General features: G+C 46.7%; 1 protein-coding gene across 1 annotated transcript in view; it reads left to right on the top strand.

Moving 5' to 3' along the window:
* The first annotated feature begins 1,976 nt into the window (after positions 1-1,976).
* The window catches only part of sspo (SCO-spondin), a 78,601-nt gene continuing 62,286 nt past the window's right edge, over positions 1,977-18,291 (top strand). The window contains exons 1-23 of the mRNA XM_055928779.1: positions 1,977-2,139; positions 2,337-2,431; positions 3,681-3,890; positions 4,063-4,145; positions 4,359-4,529; positions 4,999-5,222; positions 5,385-5,487; positions 5,691-5,849; positions 6,008-6,093; positions 6,213-6,338; positions 6,519-6,675; positions 6,833-7,073; positions 7,346-7,487; positions 8,320-8,446; positions 8,608-8,780; positions 9,006-9,224; positions 9,392-9,557; positions 9,750-9,996; positions 11,398-11,605; positions 11,849-11,943; positions 12,303-12,559; positions 13,030-13,164; positions 16,111-16,313. Of these exons, the coding sequence (XP_055784754.1) occupies positions 2,379-2,431; positions 3,681-3,890; positions 4,063-4,145; positions 4,359-4,529; positions 4,999-5,222; positions 5,385-5,487; positions 5,691-5,849; positions 6,008-6,093; positions 6,213-6,338; positions 6,519-6,675; positions 6,833-7,073; positions 7,346-7,487; positions 8,320-8,446; positions 8,608-8,780; positions 9,006-9,224; positions 9,392-9,557; positions 9,750-9,996; positions 11,398-11,605; positions 11,849-11,943; positions 12,303-12,559; positions 13,030-13,164; positions 16,111-16,313 (3,585 nt within the window). The 5' untranslated portion in view covers positions 1,977-2,139; positions 2,337-2,378. The remainder of the gene's footprint in view (positions 2,140-2,336; positions 2,432-3,680; positions 3,891-4,062; positions 4,146-4,358; positions 4,530-4,998; positions 5,223-5,384; positions 5,488-5,690; positions 5,850-6,007; positions 6,094-6,212; positions 6,339-6,518; positions 6,676-6,832; positions 7,074-7,345; positions 7,488-8,319; positions 8,447-8,607; positions 8,781-9,005; positions 9,225-9,391; positions 9,558-9,749; positions 9,997-11,397; positions 11,606-11,848; positions 11,944-12,302; positions 12,560-13,029; positions 13,165-16,110; positions 16,314-18,291) is intronic.

Genomic DNA, 18,291 nt, shown 5'->3' with positions numbered 1-18,291 from the left:
TGTCCGGATGGGATAAGGTAGTGTGCAGTGCGATGGCGATTTCATCATCTGTGGATCTATTGGTGCAGTATGCAAATTGAAGTGGGTCTAGGGTTTCAGGTAAGGTAGAGGTGAAATGATCCTTAACCCTTAACCCTCCAAGCACTTCATGATGACAGAAGTGAGTGCTACAGGGCGATAGTCATTTAGTTCAGTTACATTTGCTTTCTTGGGTACAGGAACAATGGTGGACATCTTGAAGCAAGTGGGGACAGCAGACTGGGATAGGGAGAGATTGAATACATTAGTAAATACTCTAGGCAGCTGGTCTGCGCATGCTCTGAGGACGCGGCTAGGGATGCTGTCTGGGCCGGCAGACTTGCGAGGGTTAACACGCTTAAATATCTTACTCACGTCGACCACGGAGAACGAGAGCCCACAGTCCTTGGGAGCGGGCCACGTCGGTGGCACTGTGTTATCCTCAAAGAGGGCGAAGAAGGTGTTTAGCTTGTCCGGAGCAAGACGTTGCTGTCTGCCGCGTGGCTGGTTTTCCCTTTGTAATCAGTGATTTTCTGTAGACTCTGCAACATACGTCTTGTGTATGAGCTGTTGAATTGCGACTCCACAATTTTTAAATTTTACCCCCTTTTCTCCCCAATTTTCGTGGTATCCGATCGCTAGTAATTACTATCTTGCCTCATCGCTACAACTCCCGTACGGGCTCGGGAGTCGCTGGAGCGTGACGAGACAAGGATATCCATACCGGCCAAACCCTCCCTAACGACGCTAGGCCAATTGTGCGTCGCCCCATGGACCTCCCGGTTGCGTCCGGCTGCGACAGAGCCTGGGAGCAAACCCAGGGACTCTGGTGGCGCAGCTAGCGCTGTGATGCAGTGCCCTAGACCACTGCGCCACCCGGGAGGCCTAATTGCGACTCCACTTTGTCTCTGTACTACTGTTTTGCCTGTTAGATTGCCTTACGGAGTGAATAACTACACTGTTTGTATTCAACCATATTCCAAGTCACCTTGCCATGGTTAAACGCGGTGGTTCGCACTTTCAGTTTTGTGCGAATGCTGCCACGTAGGTTTTAATAGTCACAGTGCTGACAACATCCCCTATACACTTCCTGATGAACTCAGTCACCGTGTCCGTATATACGTCAATGTTATTCTCCGAGGCTAACCGGAACATATCCCATGATATGACGTGGAAACAATGAAATGACGTGGAAACAATGTTGATTCAACCAATGTGTGCCCAGTGGGACATAACACTGGGAGATTGATGTCTTATCTACTTCTGTTCTGTGGAAACAAAGTAATTGGTTCCGGAACTAGCTGAATCAAGCATTTAATCACAGTCGATAGAAACCCGGTCTGAGAGTTAACTCACTTCTTTCTCTCTCTGGTAACTAGTGAAGTGTGTTGAAGGGCTGTGGCCGCGAATGGGTCCAAAATGGCTGCCAGGCTCCAGATGAGAGCTACAGACAGGCAGGGCTTTGGTGGCAGCTGTGTTTGTGTCTCCTTTCTCTGGGGGTCAAAGGGTCAGGCCAGGGATATTGGCCGGGTTGAAAGCCCCCCGGCTCCTGTCCATTGACATGTTTTATTAAATAAATGCCACTGCCATCCTTCCCGAAACGCCTCTCTTTATAGGATTAGTACCAGCACAAACATATCCCTCCATCATGGATGATGTCTCTCTCTCTTTGCCTGTACCCCCTCTGTGTCACCCTGTGTCACCCACTTCCCCCTCCTTCCTCCTTCTTCCTCCCTCAGCCCCAATCCTGCTAGGTCCTGTACCGTTAGACAGGCAGGAGGTCCGAGTGTCACCATCCTTCCGTCTGGTGGCCAATGGCGGCCCTCCCAGCTGTGGCTCTCAAGCTTCTCAGCCAATGACGTGCTCCTCAGATGGCACTGTGCTCCTCTGGGAATCGGGCACCGTTTAAAACCCTGTGAAAGGGGCACCCGCCCCTTATAAAGCAACAGATCCCCTTACTGAGAATATACTTTCAGGACCTGACAGAGAGAAAGAAAACGAAGATACCTTGATCTAGGAAAGGGAAGTAAATCAGTGGTATACCATATTAGGATCAACAGTCAAAGGAATACCCCCAGGTTATTGAAGTGCCAAGCTCTATCTGAAACCAGTTATATCCAGGTGAGAATTCTATTATTCTACTCATTGCCTTATCCCCAGTTTATCTCATTGTTCTTGAGTAACCTGTGTCATCTCTGCCCATGTAAACATGTATTTGTTGCCTTAGTCACTCAATATAATAAAGGGTTGCACAACCACAGTTTAACATTTTACTCCTGTATGTGTATAAATATTGAGAGATAATTTCTTTCCCTCAGAGGGCTATTCCAAGGCATCACAGAGCGGAGAGAGTGAGCAGTATGTGGACTCTACTGATGTCTCTGCTTGGACTGCGTGTGGTGATGGTGATGGGGTAAGAACTGACCACCGTAGAGTCTAAGAGAAAGGAAACACAATTTATATTGCTTTACATTACATTTACTAAACTATATATCCATTGGAAGGGGTACTTTTTTCCGACAAGTTAATCATATTTACAAATCGTTTTCCCTTTGTTTTTACACCATGGTTCCATGCTTCCCTTTTTTTCACTTAAATTCTTTTTCACTCCTCTTTTGCTCAGTTGGTAGAAAAATCAAATAAAATCCTATTTTATTTGTCACGTAGGGCTACACAGTTTACAGCTAGTATAATAGGTGCAGTGAAACGCTTGTGCGATAGCTCCCTTAACATTGCAGTACAATAATCAATAATAATAAAGAAAAAATAGAAGAAGGTAGTATCCAAAGTAATAAACTGATATGTAAACGATAGGATAAACAGTATATATTACGAGCAGTTCAGATTATAGAGCATAAAATAGGATAAACTTTAATGTCCCCAAGGGGGAAAATTGTCTTAAACACCCAGTATTGCTGTATACAAAATAGACACTGTACATTACACACTCAACATAATATTGCCTGTTTCCCAATATACACATTCACCACTTCTCATATAGCCATATCCATAATACATATTGCACATTTAGTCAGTGACCTACTAACACAGCCCAGCATTACTTATTGCTGTTCAGGTGTTTGATGGACAAGGGAATGAAGGACTGCTTATACCTGTTCAGCATGTAGGGACCCTATAGCGTCTGCCTGAGGGGAGGAGCTGATAGCCTCCTCAGAGTGAAGCACAGGGGATGGGGTCTGAAATAAGTTTCTGCGTGTGTCTGATAACGGTGTGATCAGAAATAGTCTGTAGGGATGGATGCCGCCTCACACACATTGGCATTCATGGCAGTTTGTGTCAGGAGGCAATTAGAGATTTTAGTTGGACTGATAAATTGCCGAGCCAGACTGTGATGCCATATCTCAGGATAAACTCTTTGAACGCATTTTAGAAAGGGAGCATTATTTTCTAGGCAGGAAATAGAGGCGTTGTTGGACTCTGGTGCAGACACTCCCTACTGGGACCTTCCAGTTAAGCACACCGCCCAGCTAAACACAAGCATGGCGCTTGCAATGCCAGGAAAGTGGTTTGGATTCTTTGGACCACCCATATGTAAAATGTATGCATGCATGACTCTATGTCACTTTGGATAAAAGTGTCTGCTAAATGGCATCTATTATTATATTATATTATTCATTTCATGTTGTTTATCACCACCCCAGGCACTGGTGTGAACACACAGTGGAGGAAAGAGGGGACCGGATCATTTCCCCCCGTCTTCAGCGTGAGGTGGACTGTTCCAAGGTGTACCAATACAACACGCAGGACTGGAGGCTGGATGTGGATAGGATGCGCCACAAGCATGGGGGGGATGACGGCATTGCATTGTACTACAAACAACTGGGTCGCAAGGCAGTCTGCTTCTTATACAAGTGAGGAGATGATTACTATGACTCCAAAATGTACTATAACACAAAAATGTTCAGTAATGATATGAAAGCTGCAATGACTTGAATGTATAAGAACAAAATGAAGATGCCAGCTATTGAGTGTATTGTGTGTTGCCTTGTGCAGTAATACATATACTGTATGTGTTTTGAGCAGACCCGCTGAGATGGAGACCCAGAGGGTGAATAAGACTGTGAGGGGGTGCTGCGAAGGCTGGGGAGGACCGCGCTGTTCACAGGGTAATAACAACTTACTATACAGTAGTACTATTCACTTTCGATTGACGCCATGTGTGTCCATCTTAATGATTACATTGGCTATTAGTAGACTTCTGACAGCAGGAGGAACAAAAAAATGGACTGCATATTGAGAAGAATTCAACACATTTCCTCATCATTCCATCTGACTAGCTCCGTTTCTCTCTCTCGTACTGTCCCCCGTTTCTGGTCCAGGCGTGGGTGTGCGGGGCCACTGCTACTCCACATGGAGCTGCGAGGACTTCCCAGGGGTGCACAACTCCTCTCTGATGCCCATGGAGCAGTGCTGTGGCAGCCTGTGGGGCCTGAGCTGGAGGAACGCGTCTGACCAGACCTGCCTGTCCTGTACCTACACCCTGCTGGCTGGTCAGTGCTGTAGGCTGTACCGCTCTCCACAGCGCCGCCCTCTCTGCCACTCACAGTATTACACTGATTGAGGACAACATTTGTTAGTGGTCGAATTTGACAGAGGAAAATTGTCTAATTGAGAACCAAACACTGCTCTATATTCTCTAATGGCTTTGCATGTCTAATGTACTTGATAAAGATCACTAGGAGGTCTAGATTGTCAGATGTTTGTCTCGTGGGGTTAAAGGCTGAGGTTCTTGGGAACATTTATCAGAGGAGATGGTTATAAATATGTCTGCCAGTTAAAGACAGGCAGTTATTCCTTTGCGGCCTTGACGTGGAGCTGCTTTGAGTCAACATAATGATTCACATGTGAAGATGAAGAGTAAGGAATTTATTCAACACTCTCCGTTGACTTTTCCTCTCTCCATTTCTCTTCATTTCTCTCCATTTCTCTCCCCGACTCTATCCATTTCTCTCCTCTTAGACTCCCAGTCGTCTCCCCTCGTGCGGGGGGGTCATTTGGGGAGCGCTCGGAACCCCCAGGGCTCGGCCACCTGTCTGAGCTGGGGAGGGGCTCACTATCGTACCTTTGACAGAAAGCACTTCCATTTCCAAGGCGACTGTACGTACGTCCTAGCATCGTCTACAGATGGGACATGGGCTGTGTACATCAGCACTGTGTGTAACGGTCGGGGAGACTGCAGCAAGGTACAGTAGCTTCCGATGAGCTGAACTATCACTCCTTGTCTCTCCACTGTGTTAGCCTATGGGTGGAGTGTTCTCCCACAAAGTAGCTTGTTGGATGCTATAGAATGTGGAGCGCTTTGGGTTGAATAAAAATGCATCATTTCTGATTTGTCATTCTCGCAGGCGCTGAGGATGATGCTGGGATTAGACCTGGTCTCTGTTCACCTCAGGAACCTAACATTAAATGGATTGGTAGTTCCTCAAGGAGAACCGCTCTTTCAAAATGGTAATTCCAACACCCTCTAGTCAGAACAGTTGAAACGCTTGACTACTCCATTCCTTCTCTTCCGTCTGTCAGTTCTGACATTGTTGCCAAGCAGGCTCACATTCACCTTCACACAATACCCCCTGTGTCGTTAGCTAGCCTATACCATGACAATTTTTTTTTACCATGCCTTCCTTCCCTCCCCTCACTGTGTCTGTGTACAGGAGTGAGTGTGCATTGGCTGGGGGACTTTGTGTTTGTGGAGAGCGGTCTGGGGGTGCGGGTGAAGTTCGACATGGGCTACACCGTCTACCTGACGGTCACCACAGAACACCTTGCCACCACCAGAGGGTTGTGTGGAGTCTATAACAACAATGCAGACGGTGAGGGGACCAGACAGGGGCTTCCTAGCTTCCTTTCCTTATCTCCTTCCCTTCATGAGTACTGATTGCACCTTACTGATCGTAAGGCTATGACAATGTTGGAACACTAGTGACTTTTTCTCTGTGGTCCTTCAACTATCTTTCCTGTGTCCTCATAGATGACTTCACCACAATGACTGGGAGTGTATCGGAGTACGCTGCCAGTTTTGGGAATTCGTGGCGAGTGCCTGACCATCAGACTGAGGCATAGTACCATCTGATAACTAGGCTAACTATATACAGTAGAGCCTTCAGAAAGACTTGAGCTTTGAATGTTTTAGGCATTCTGGGTAATTTAGTTCTCCCTGCCTCCATGTTTCTCAGGATTGCAACGACGCAGCAGAGCTAGGCCACAGCTGTGATGTCACAGGGGACTCTGCTCTGCGCAGGGAGGCAGAGTCAGTGTGTCACCGGTTGCTGGCGAGCCCCTTTACACAGTGTCACCACAGGGTGAGGAACTCCAACATAAGTCGTGCTTTGTGTTAACATGCACACACACAAACACATACAACTCACTTTCCATATTACACAAACAGATTTCCAACAATATAATATAATATTTCAGCAATGGTATAACAATGGTAACCAATAATCCTGCTGTGAAACCCATGACTTTGCCTTTCTGGTCAGGTGGACCCAGCGGCCTACATTGACACATGTCTGTACCTGCACTGCAGCCTGGGGACCAGAGAAAGAGAGGACGCCACGTGTGATACTCTGGCCAGCTATGCCCGCGAGTGTGCCCAACAACACGTCATCATCAGCTGGAGGAGCTCAGGACTGTGTGGTAAGGCCCCACAGCCCCCTCCAGACCTCCAGTATTGGAAAGTACCAGGAAATACCCATTCTCTGTTAGGGATGAACTTTCTTTCTCTCTCTCTCTCTCTCTCTCTCTCTCTCTATCTCTCTCTCTCTCTTTCGCTCTCTTTCTCTCTCTCCCCCAGGGCGTGTGTGTCCGCGGGGGCAGGTGTTTTCCGACTGCGTGTCCTCCTGCCCCCCTAGCTGCTCTGCCCCTCAACCCCCTGCCTCGGGCCAGTGCAGGGAGGAGTGTGTAGGGGGGTGTGAGTGCCCCTTTGGGCTCTACCTGCACCAGGGGCTCTGCCTGAGGAGGGACGACTGCCCCTGTTTCCACCGCAGACACACCTACCAGTCAGGAAACACCATCCAGCAGAGGTGCAACACCTGGTGAGTGGCTGGAATTACGTGTCCATTATTGGAGGTGTCCTGAAAATGTGGGCAGCCAATGTTATTCTTAAAAGCTTTAAGGGGTCCTCATTCATTAATATGTTTTTTTTTTAATGTCCTCTCTTCCGACCCATCCCTCCCTATCACCCCCCTTCATACCTTTCTTTTCTCTCTCTCATTGTCTCTCTCTCTCGCCCCTCTCCGACAACCCCCCCCCACTCTTACTTGCTCCCTCTAAATCTCATTCTCTCTCTCTGTGTCCCCCGTCTCAGTGTGTGTCGAGCAGGTGCGTGGCAGTGTTCAGGGGAGAGGTGTGCTGCCCAGTGCAGCCTAATGGGTGGTTTGCAGGTGTCTACCTTCGACAAGAAGAGGTACTCTCTGCAGGGAGGGGACTGTGGCTTCACTGCCATAGAGGTAAGATGCCATCAGGAACCGTCTCTATAGTAACTGGATATAACTGAAAGTTAACCCATAAGAGTCTAAGCCGGGGGAGGGGTGGGGAAGGGGTGCTAGTAAGCTATATGGAATTGTTTAAAGAAACAACTGACATGTACATGTTCGTGAGAGTGAAACCTTTACACAGAGGAGTCATATTGGTATGTAGCTCAAATGGTTCGGACGTTACAGACAGAAGTTGGCAGATCGGCTCTACCGACTTCAGACGAGTCCCAAGACACTTGTGAGGGTCGTAGAGCAAAACGGAGAACACCATCATGTTCGTGAGAGTCTCATCTTTCCATTGAGATGAAAAATGGTTTGTAGGCCAAACCGTTCGGACTCTACAGACAATTTTGTGAGAAGACCGATTTTCGGGATGTCTCATGGTCTGACAAACATCGCTCTAGCTCTGTCACTTTTCAACGCAGATGCGAAAGTGTTACGTAGGCGGATGCGATGGATTGAGGCACAACCAATGCAAAAACAAATATCTCTAGCTTAAACTGACAGATTTCTATGGGGATTTGTGTATTATGCTAAGTTAAAGGCACATTTCCTGTAGAAAGTGTCACTCAAGACATCATCTGACATTTTTCCTTTGTCTTATTACATATTGCTCCTTTAGAATCTGTCAGTATCAAACCCCGATGGCTCTCGTGAAAAGTTAGGCTTTTGATTAGCTGTTAGTTAATTGGAGACATCTTAAGTTTTTCTTCCTGAAATTTGAAGATCACAAGACACATCTATGTGTCTTTGCTAGTGTCTAAGTCTGTTTATTGGAGGGAAAACATTTGTTGTGTATATGCAGGACTTTGTGGACAGGAAGCTGGTAGTGAGCATTCGAGGTGGAGAGTGTGTGGTGGGTGGCGGACAGGGCTGTCTGAGAGAGATATCTGTCACCGCTCTACGTACCACGGTGACCATCACCGACACAGGTGGGCTGACATAACTTCTGTTTATTGCCATTGCATTGGTGTTGTCTGGAATGTGTTTTTAATCAGTCAATCAGTCAATCAACCAATCAGTTTGAACTGGCTGGTGCAGCGCCCTCTATGCAGGAAAACAAAATATGTGATGCTTTGTTGTCCTGTTCCAGGTGCAGTGACCCTGAATGGCCAAAGGGAGGTGCTGCCAGTGGTGACGGGGGACTTGGTGGTGCGGAGGTCCTCATCCTCCTTCCTGGTGGTCCAGACGTTCGGGGCACAGCTCCTGTGGCATCTGGACGGGCCCCTGGCCCTCATCACCCTGCAGCCTGGCTTTGCTCACAAGGTAAAACTCTACCTTGCTCCCACTCTAACTTAATTCTTTACCAAACCAAGGTCCTGACTCTCTGGTTGTGTTTACACAGGCAGCCCAATTCTGATCTGTTGCTCAATTATTGTCAAAAGATCTGATTGGTCAAAAGACCAATTATTGTCAAAAGTTCCGAATTGGGCTGCCTGTTTCAAATGCATCCTCTGTGGTGGTATTGAATTGATGTGTGTTTTCCTCCAGATCCGAGGGTTGTGTGGTACATTGACCTGGAATCAGCACGATGACTTCACGACTCCCGAGGGGGACGTAGAGAACACTGTCTCCTCCTTCGCTGCTAAGTTCACCACAGGGGACTGTCTTCCCCCCCAGGATGCCCTGCTGGACCCCTGTGGCTCCTACGGCCAGAGGAGACAGTACGCAGAGATTGTCTGCTCTGTCATACACAGCTCTGTGTTCCAGGTGTGTGTGTGTGTGTTTGTGTGCGTGCGTGCGTGTGCTGCTCAATACAAAACAAAAGCACCTCTCTTGTCTTCCAAGTAAAATTGTCAATTTTGACAGTGTTTAAATGTAAAGCTCATTCCAACAATGAGTGTATTTCTCCATCTCTCTCTCTCTGGTCTCTGGAGGCCTGTCATGACGTGGTGGAGAGGGAGCCCTACCTGCGTCTGTGTCTGACCGAGGTGTGTGGCTGTGGCCCCCAGAGGCCCTGCCAGTGTACTGTCCTCACCGCCTACGCCCACCACTGCGCCCAGGAGGGCGTGCCTGTCAGCTGGCGCAACCACACCTTCTGCCGTAACAGCCAATGTTTATATACCTAATACGCTACACAATGTTCCAATGTCAGTGGGAGGTTTGACTATCGTCTGGAATATTGGGGGCACAATCTGTGTAATGTCAAAGGTTCTGAAAATGATCAGTTAAACACTCCGATCAAATATGAAAACATACATGTACGTTTTCCAATACTCTTCCACTCTCCTCCAGCGGTGCAGTGTTCAGGGGGGCAGGTGTACCAGGAGTGTGGTTGGCCATGCGGTGGTTCCTGTACTGACCTCCGGCAGGGCTGGAGCTGTGAGCAGAGCAACCGGAGCTGCGTGCCAGGCTGCCAGTGCCCTCCAGGCCTGGCACAGGATGACAAGGGCCAGTGTGTGCCCGTCTCCATGTGCCCATGCATGCGGGGAAACAAGCTGTACCAGCCTGGTAGTACCGTCCATAACAACTGCAACACCTGGTTCGTGCCTAGGGGTCAAGAGTCAAATGACTTGTTGAATGCCCTGGTTTATCATTTCCCCACTCAACCCAACAATGATCCTGGGCTTTTTAGTATGTTTCATTGTCTTCTTTTTCTCTTTACTGAAGATGTTGCATTGCAGCACTTTCTTTTGAGGCACAGGGTGACTTGGCTGACCTGGTGTCTACCCGATAATTCTTCAGACACCAGATACAGACCCAAGCAATATCCCTATAATTCTAACCTTACAGATGGAAAGAGAGAGAAAGAAAAATAGAGCGAAAGAAAGAAATAAAAAGCAGAGAGAAGGAAAATTAGATACAGAATGGCATAATAATTAACTTAGTTACCCGGTCGATTTTTACAATCTCTGCCATAAACGCTGTGTCTCTTTGTGACCGACATGGCATGTGAAGGCGGCACAGCGTGTGAAGGTCTTTATCGTCTGAAGCTGGTGAACAGCTCTCATAAATGGAAGGTAGGCATGAGTCAGCAAAAGTTATCTTTGACCTCAGGGCAGATAGGCCTAAGGCAGATACAGAAATACTTTGTCTACCAATGGAACCATTGGCATTTGTAGACGCCGTAGACTTTGTTGAATAGCTTTGTCGCTAAAAATCGGATGAAAACAAACATTGTGTCAACTGTGTGGTCGTTCAAGCTCAAATTAGTTATGGCGGTGAAGGGCCATTGTGTAACGCAGTAGTGCGTTCATTGTGCAAACTATTCACTTCCTGGTGACACTTTACCATAGGGGTCCATATATAAACCTGTGTTTATTAATAAATAGTGAATAAATCTTTTATACACCTTGATGTATGTCTCCATATACGTTGAGGTTTTTTGCAAGCAGTGGCATGATATGGTTCTGTGATATGTAACTGGGTAAACTTCCAATGTGTTATCCGTTTGTTCGTCCCTCATCCAATCTCAGTGGTGTAAGAGCTCTGATGAAATCACTCTATGGTCTGCTCTCTGCTGCGTCAGGATAGGTTGATTTCATTGCATTTCTTTGCCACATAACAGCAAGAGTCAACGGGCTGGTGCATACTGGTTATATAGCCCTGAACAGCAGTCCTTTACTTGCCACCCTAACTGACATTTTAATTACCCGTTTGAAATTAGTGTGGTAATGTGGAGTTTGTATTCAGCTTTTGGATTGGCTTAGATAATTAAAAGATTGACCTGTGCACATGTACCTTGAGTGTGGTGTTGCACAAGCTAGTGCCCCCCCCCCCCCCCCCCCCACACACACACACACACACACACACACACACACACACACACACACACACACACACACACACACACACACACACACACACACACACACACACACACACACACACTTATTTCTCTGTTTTTATCTCTCTCCCATTTACTTTCCTCCCCTCTCTGTAGTGTGTGTGAGCGTGGGGTATGGAACTGCACAAAGGAGGTGTGTCCAGAGGTAGCCCAGTGTCCAGGCTCTTTGGTCTTCTCTCCACGCTCCTGTCTACTCACCTGCTCCAGTCTGGACGCACCGGGACAGGCATCCCCTGGACCCCCAACCTCCCCCTGCCAAGAGCCCCGAGCAGGCTGTGTCTGCCCCCATGGGACCGTCCTGCTGGTGGGTCCCTCCCTCCTCCTACCTGGATGTTCGTTCCTCCCGTCTCAGCACATAGAGAATGAAGTAGAAATGTCTCAGCAATTAAATATTACAATGAATAACTCCAGACACAAACTAAGCATTAAAACGTGTCACCCCTCAGCCATAGACAATCAGCTTTATAATTGCAGATAGATTATGGCTTCTATCAATGTAATTGTCTGCATTATTTCCGTTCCCGTATATATTTTCCTGCCACCCCAGGGCAGTCACTGTGTCCTCCCAGAGCAGTGTCCGTGTCACCATAATGGTCGACTGTACTACAACAATGACACAATCACCAAAGACTGCAACACGTGGTAAGCACCTAGGTTAACACGTGTTTAACAAATGGGAGCAATAAACGGTTCACTTTATAACCATAAAGAGCACTAGAACTCTGAATGGCAATACAGTGAATCTTAAAAGGATAGTTCAAACCAAATTCTACATTTCTCAGTTAGCTATATACTGTGCAAAAGTGGTCTGAAGTCCATGTCCATGATGTCTGATCTGATGAAGCTATTAAACTATATGCACTAGGAGAAATATGCAGGCCTCGATCCAAAATGATTACAGTACATTGGCACTATGGAATTAGATGGTATCAATATTTCAAACAAAATGCACATCAGTGTCTTTAACTCCTCATTGCCTGGGATTTTGGCTTTCCCTACAGCATATGCAAGGAGCGCCGCTGGCACTGCGGCCAGTCCCTATGTGCGGGGACCTGCGTGGCAACGGGTGACCCTCACTATGTGACGTTCGACGGACGCTGCTTCTCCTTTCTGGGCGACTGTGAGTATGTGCTGGCGCAGGAAGCGGGCGGTCTGTTCAGTGTGACGGCGGAGAACGTGCCCTGTGGCAGCACGGGGGTCACCTGCACCAAGTCAGTCAGCCTCAGTGTGGGCAACACTGCCATCCACCTGCTAAGAGGTAAGGGAGGGACGGGGGGAGGGGAGAGGGGAGAGAGGGAAGGAGAGGAAGGGAGGGAGGGGAGAGGGGGAGGGAGGGAGAGAGAAGGACAGAATGGGAGTGGGAGAAGAGAGGGAGGGAGGAAGGGGGGTGGAAAGGGGTAGGGGTAAAGGGAGGGAGCAGGGACGATAGGGGGGGTAGAGGTAGGGAGGGAGGATGGAAGGGGGAGGGGTAGACGGAGGGAGTTGGGATGAGAGGGAGGGAGGGATGGGGGATAGAGGGGGAGGGTAGAGGGAGGGAGTTCTGATGAGAGGGAGGGGTAGAGGTTGGAGGGTGGATGGATGGATGGTACGTGAGAGAAGGTACTTTGAGAGATATAAATACAATGTTGCATGTTATAAAGTCACTCCTCGTGATGTTAGCTATAAACATATCAGGATGAAAACAATACAGACTAAAGCAGTTAACCATTATGTCCCTGTGTGTGACAGGTAAAGCCGTGACAGTGAATAGCATGCCTGTGACTCTACCCAAGTCGTACTCTGGCAGCGGTCTGACTCTGGAGAGAGTGGGTCTGTTTGTGTCCCTCTCCTCCCGCCTGGGGGTCACTCTGCTCTGGGACGGAGGTAGGGAATACCAAGACACACACAACCACACACACACAGACACACACACAGACACACACACACACACACACACACACACACACACACACACACACACACACACACACACACACACACACACACACACACACACACACACACACATACATACAAACACACACACACACTGGTGATCATTAGTGGAGCAGGTTGAGAGCTTCAAGTTCCTTGGTGTCCACATCACCAACAAACTATCATGGTCCAAACACACCAAGACAGTTGTGAAGATATGCAACTGTTCAGGGAAGTCAGGAACAAATACACACGTCAGTCAGGAAAGAAAAGGCTAGCTTTTTCAAACAGAAATTTGCATCCTGTAGCTCTAACTCCAATAGGTTTTGGGACGCTGTAAAGTTCATGGAGAACAAGAGCATCTCCTCCCAGCTGCCCACTGTACTGAGGCTAGGTAACACGGTCACCACCGATAAATCCATGTTAACCGAAAATTTCAATAAGCATTTCTCTATGGCTGGCCATGTTTTCCTTCTGGCTACCCCAACCCCGGCCAACATCTCCGCACCCCCCGCAGCTACTTGCCCGAGCCTCCCCAGCTTCTCCTTCACCCAAATCCAGATCGCAGATGTTCTGAAAGAGCTGCAAAACCTGGACCCTTATAAATCAGCTGGGCTAGACAATCGGGACCCTCTCTTTCTAAAATTATCCGCCGTCATTGTTGCAACCCCTATTACCAGTCTGTTCAACCTCTCTTTCGTATCGTCCGAGATCCCAAAAGATTGGAAAGCTGCCGCGATCATCCCCCTCTTCAAAGGGGTAACACTCTAGACCCAAACTGTTATAGACCTATATCCATCCTGCCCTGCCTTTCTAAAGTCTTTGAAAGCCAAGTTAATAAACAGATCACTGACCATTTCGAATCCCACCTTACCTTCTCCGCTGTGCAATCCGGATTCAGAGCTGGTCATGGGTGCACCTCAGCCACGCTCAAGGTACTAAACAATATCATAACCGCCATTGATAAAAGACAGTACTGTGCAGCCGTCTTCATCAACCTGGCCAGGGCTTTCAACTCTGTCAATCACCGTATTCTTGGTTTCTCAAATGACTGCCTCGCCTGGTTCACCAACTACTTCGCAGACAGAGTTCAGTGTGTCAAATCGGAGGGCCTGTTGTCCGGACCTTTGGCAGTCTCTATGGGGGTACCACATGGTTCAATCTCTGTATATATCAACGATGTCGCTCTTGCTGCGGGTGATTCCCTGATCCACCTCTACACAGACGACACCATTCTGTAAACATCTGGCCCTTCTTTGGACACTGTGTTAACTAACCTCCAAACGAGCTTCAATGCCATACAACTCTCCTTCCGTGGCCTCCAACTGCTCTTAAATGCTAGTAAAACCAAATGCATGCTTTTCAACCGTTCGCTGTCCGCACCCGTCCGCCCAACTAGCATCACTACTCTGGACTGTTCTGACCCAGAATACATGGACAACTACAAATACCTAGGTGTCTGGCTAGACTGTAAACTCTCTTTCCAGACTCATATCAAACATCTTCAATCCAAAATCAAATCTAGAATCGGCTTTCTATTTCGCAACAAAGCTTCCTTCACTCACGCCACCAAACTTACCCTAGTAAAACTGACCATCCTACCGATCCTCGACTTCGTCATCTACAAAATAGCTTCCAATACTCTACTCAGCAAATTGGATGTAGTCTATCACAGTGCCATCCGTTTTGTTACGTTTTCTTACACACCATCATCTGCTCATCATCATCTGCTCATCTATCACTCCAGTGTTAATCTGCTAAATTGTAATTGCTTCGCTACTATGGCCTATCTATTGCCTTACCTCCTCATGCCATTTGTACACACTGTATATAGGCTTTTTTTTCTCTATTGTTATTGACTGTACGCTTGTTTATCCCATGTGTAACTCTGTGTTGTTAGTGTCGCACTTCTTTGCTTTATCTTGGCCAGGTCGCAGTTGTAAATGAGAACTTGTTCTCAACTAGCTTACCTGGTTAAATAAAGGTGAAAAAAAAGGGCACGGCAAAGCCTATTCCCCCTCAGGAGACTGAAAAGATTTGTCACGGGTCCTCAGATCCTCAAAAAGTTATACAGCTGCACCATTGAGAGCATCCTGACTGGTTTCATCACCGCCTGGTATGGCAACTGCTCAGCATTCGACCGCAAGGCACAACAGAGGGTAGTGCGTACGGCCCAGTACATCGCTGTGGCCAAGCTTCCTGCCATCCATCCTCTATACCAGGCGGTGTTAGAGGAAGGCCCTAAAAATGATCAAAGACTCCAGCCACCCTAGTCATAGACTGTTCTCTCTGCTACCGCATGGCAAGCGGTACCGGAGCGCCAAATCTAGGTCCAAGAGGCTTCTAAACAGCTTCTACCCACGAGCCAAAAGACTCCTGAAGAGCTAATCAAATGGCTACCCATTGCCCCCCCCCCCCACTATTTGCATTGCTCCCCCCTGCTACTCTCTGTTTATTATCTATGCGTAGTCATTTTAACTCTACCTACATGTACATATTATCTCAATTACCTCGACTAACCAGTGCCCCCGCACATTGACCCTGTATAGCCTCGCTACAGTTATTTTACCTATCTATTTACTTATCTACTTATCTACTTATATGTACTTGTCTGCTTATCTATCTTATCTTATGTTTCTTAAAACTGCGGTGTTGGTATAGGTCTTTTAAGTAAGCATTTCACTGTTAGGTCTACACCTGTTGTATTCGGCGCATGTGACAAATACAATTTGATTTGATTGACTGTGACCATTGACTGTGACCATTGACGGTGACCATTGACTGTGACCATTGACTATGACCATTGACTGTGACCATTGATGGTGACCATTGACGGTGATTATTGACAAAGCAAACATAGTCTGAAGTCCTGACCATTCTCCTCCACTCCTCCAGGCATGCGTGTATACGTGCGTCTCGCGGCTCACCTGAGAGGGCGAGTGGGGGGTCTGTGTGGGAACTTTGACGGGGACACAGAGAATGACTTCACCACGCGTCAGGGTAGTGTGGAGTCTACAGCCGAGCTGTTTGGCAACTCCTGGAAGGTCAGCCCCTCCTGCCCGGATGTTCAAGACCAGGACCTTCGAGACCCATGCACTGTGAGTGGCACACACACACACACACACACACACACACACACGCGCGCGCACACACACACACACACACACGCACGCACGCACGCACGCACGCACGCACGCACACACACACACCTTAACTTCTCTGGGATATGTGGGACGCTAACTTCTCTGGGATATGCGCGCCAAATTCAAATAAATGACTATAAAAATCTAACTTTCATGAAATCACACATGAAAGACACCAAATTAAAGCTACGCTTGTTCTGAATCCAGCCAACATGTCTGATTTCCAAAAGGATTTACGGTGAAAGCACACCTTGAGATTATGTTAGGTCAGTACATAGCCACAGAAAAACACAGCCATTTCTCCAGCCAAAGAAGCAGAAATAGAGATAAAATTAATCACTTGATGATCTTCATCAGATGACACTCATACGACTTCATGTTACACAATACATGTATGTTTTGTTCGGTAAAGTTCATATTTATATCCCAAAATCTGAGTTTAGGCGCCTGTCTAGGACTGGGGTGCCGCCCCCCCCACATTCCACTGAAAAGGCAGAGCCGCGAAATTCAATTTTTTTATTTTTTTTAAATATTTAACTTTCACACATTAAAGTCCAGTACAGCTAATGAAAGACACAGATCGTGTGAATCCAGCCAACATGTCCGATTTTTAAAATATTTTACAGGGAAGACACAATATGTAAAGATATAAATCTATTAGCTAAACTCATTAGCATAAGACACCATCTTTTATTTGTCCACCAACACCAGTAGCTATCACCAATTCGGCTAAACTAAGATATTGATAGCCACTAACCAAGAAAAAAACTCATCAGATGACAGTCTGATAACATATTTATGGTATAGGATAGGTTTTGTTAGAAAAATGTGCATATTTCAGGTAGATGTCATAGTTTACAATTGCACCCACCATCACAAATGGACTAGAATAAATATATAGAGCAAGGTGTTTACCTAATTACTAATCATCAGACATTTCGTAAAAATACACAGCATACACTAATCGAAAGACACAGATCCTTGAATACAGACAATATTTCAGATTTTCTAAGTGTCTTACAGCGAAAACACAATAAATCGTTATATTAGCATACCACATATGCAAACGTTACCAGAGCATTGATTCTAGCCAAAGAGAGCGATAACGTAAACATCGCCAAAATATATGAATTTTTTCACTAACTTTCTCAGAATTCTTCAGATGACACTCCTGTAACATCACATTACAACATACATATACAGTTTGTTCGAAAATGTGCATATTTAGCCACCAAAATAATGGTTAGACAATGACAAAAGTTGCCCAGCTGGTCAGACAATGTCGTGCGCCATATTAGACAGTGATCTAGTCGTATACATAAATACTCATAAACGTGACAAAAAAATATAGGGTGGACAGCGATTGATAGACAATTTAATTCTTAATACAATCGCTGATTTACATTTTTTAAATTATCCTTACTTTTCAATACAGTTTGCGCCAAGCGAAGCTACGTCTAGCAAGATGGCGTCATAAGCGATTAACATTTCTCGACAGAAACACGATTTATCATAATAAATTGTTCCTACTTTGAGCTGTTCTTCCATCAGAATCTTGGGCAAAGAATCCTTTCTTGGGTCTAATCGTCTTTTGGTCGAAAGCTGTCCTCTTGCCATGTAGAAATGCCCATTGCGTTCGGCATGAACTGGAACCGTGCCCAGAGATTCACAGTGTCTCAGAAATAAATGTCCCAAAATCGCACTAAACGGATATAAATTGCTATAAAACGGTTTAAATTAACTACCTTATGATGTTTTTAACTCCTATAACGAGTAGAAACATGACCGGAGAAATATAACTGGCTACACTAATGCTTGGAAAAAGAGTAGGTCGGTGTCCTCCGTGCGCCTGACGCATCTGGAAAAGAGTTCCTACCTACACGTGTTTTTGTTTTATAGGGGCTGTGATTGCGCAATCGATACCATTCAAATC

This window comes from Salvelinus fontinalis, chromosome 7, assembly GCF_029448725.1.
Source record: "Salvelinus fontinalis isolate EN_2023a chromosome 7, ASM2944872v1, whole genome shotgun sequence".
In the NCBI taxonomy this organism is placed as follows: Eukaryota; Metazoa; Chordata; class Actinopteri; order Salmoniformes; family Salmonidae; genus Salvelinus; species Salvelinus fontinalis.
Note: the sequence above shows the minus strand (reverse complement) of the source record. Positions and strands in the feature narration are given on the sequence as shown.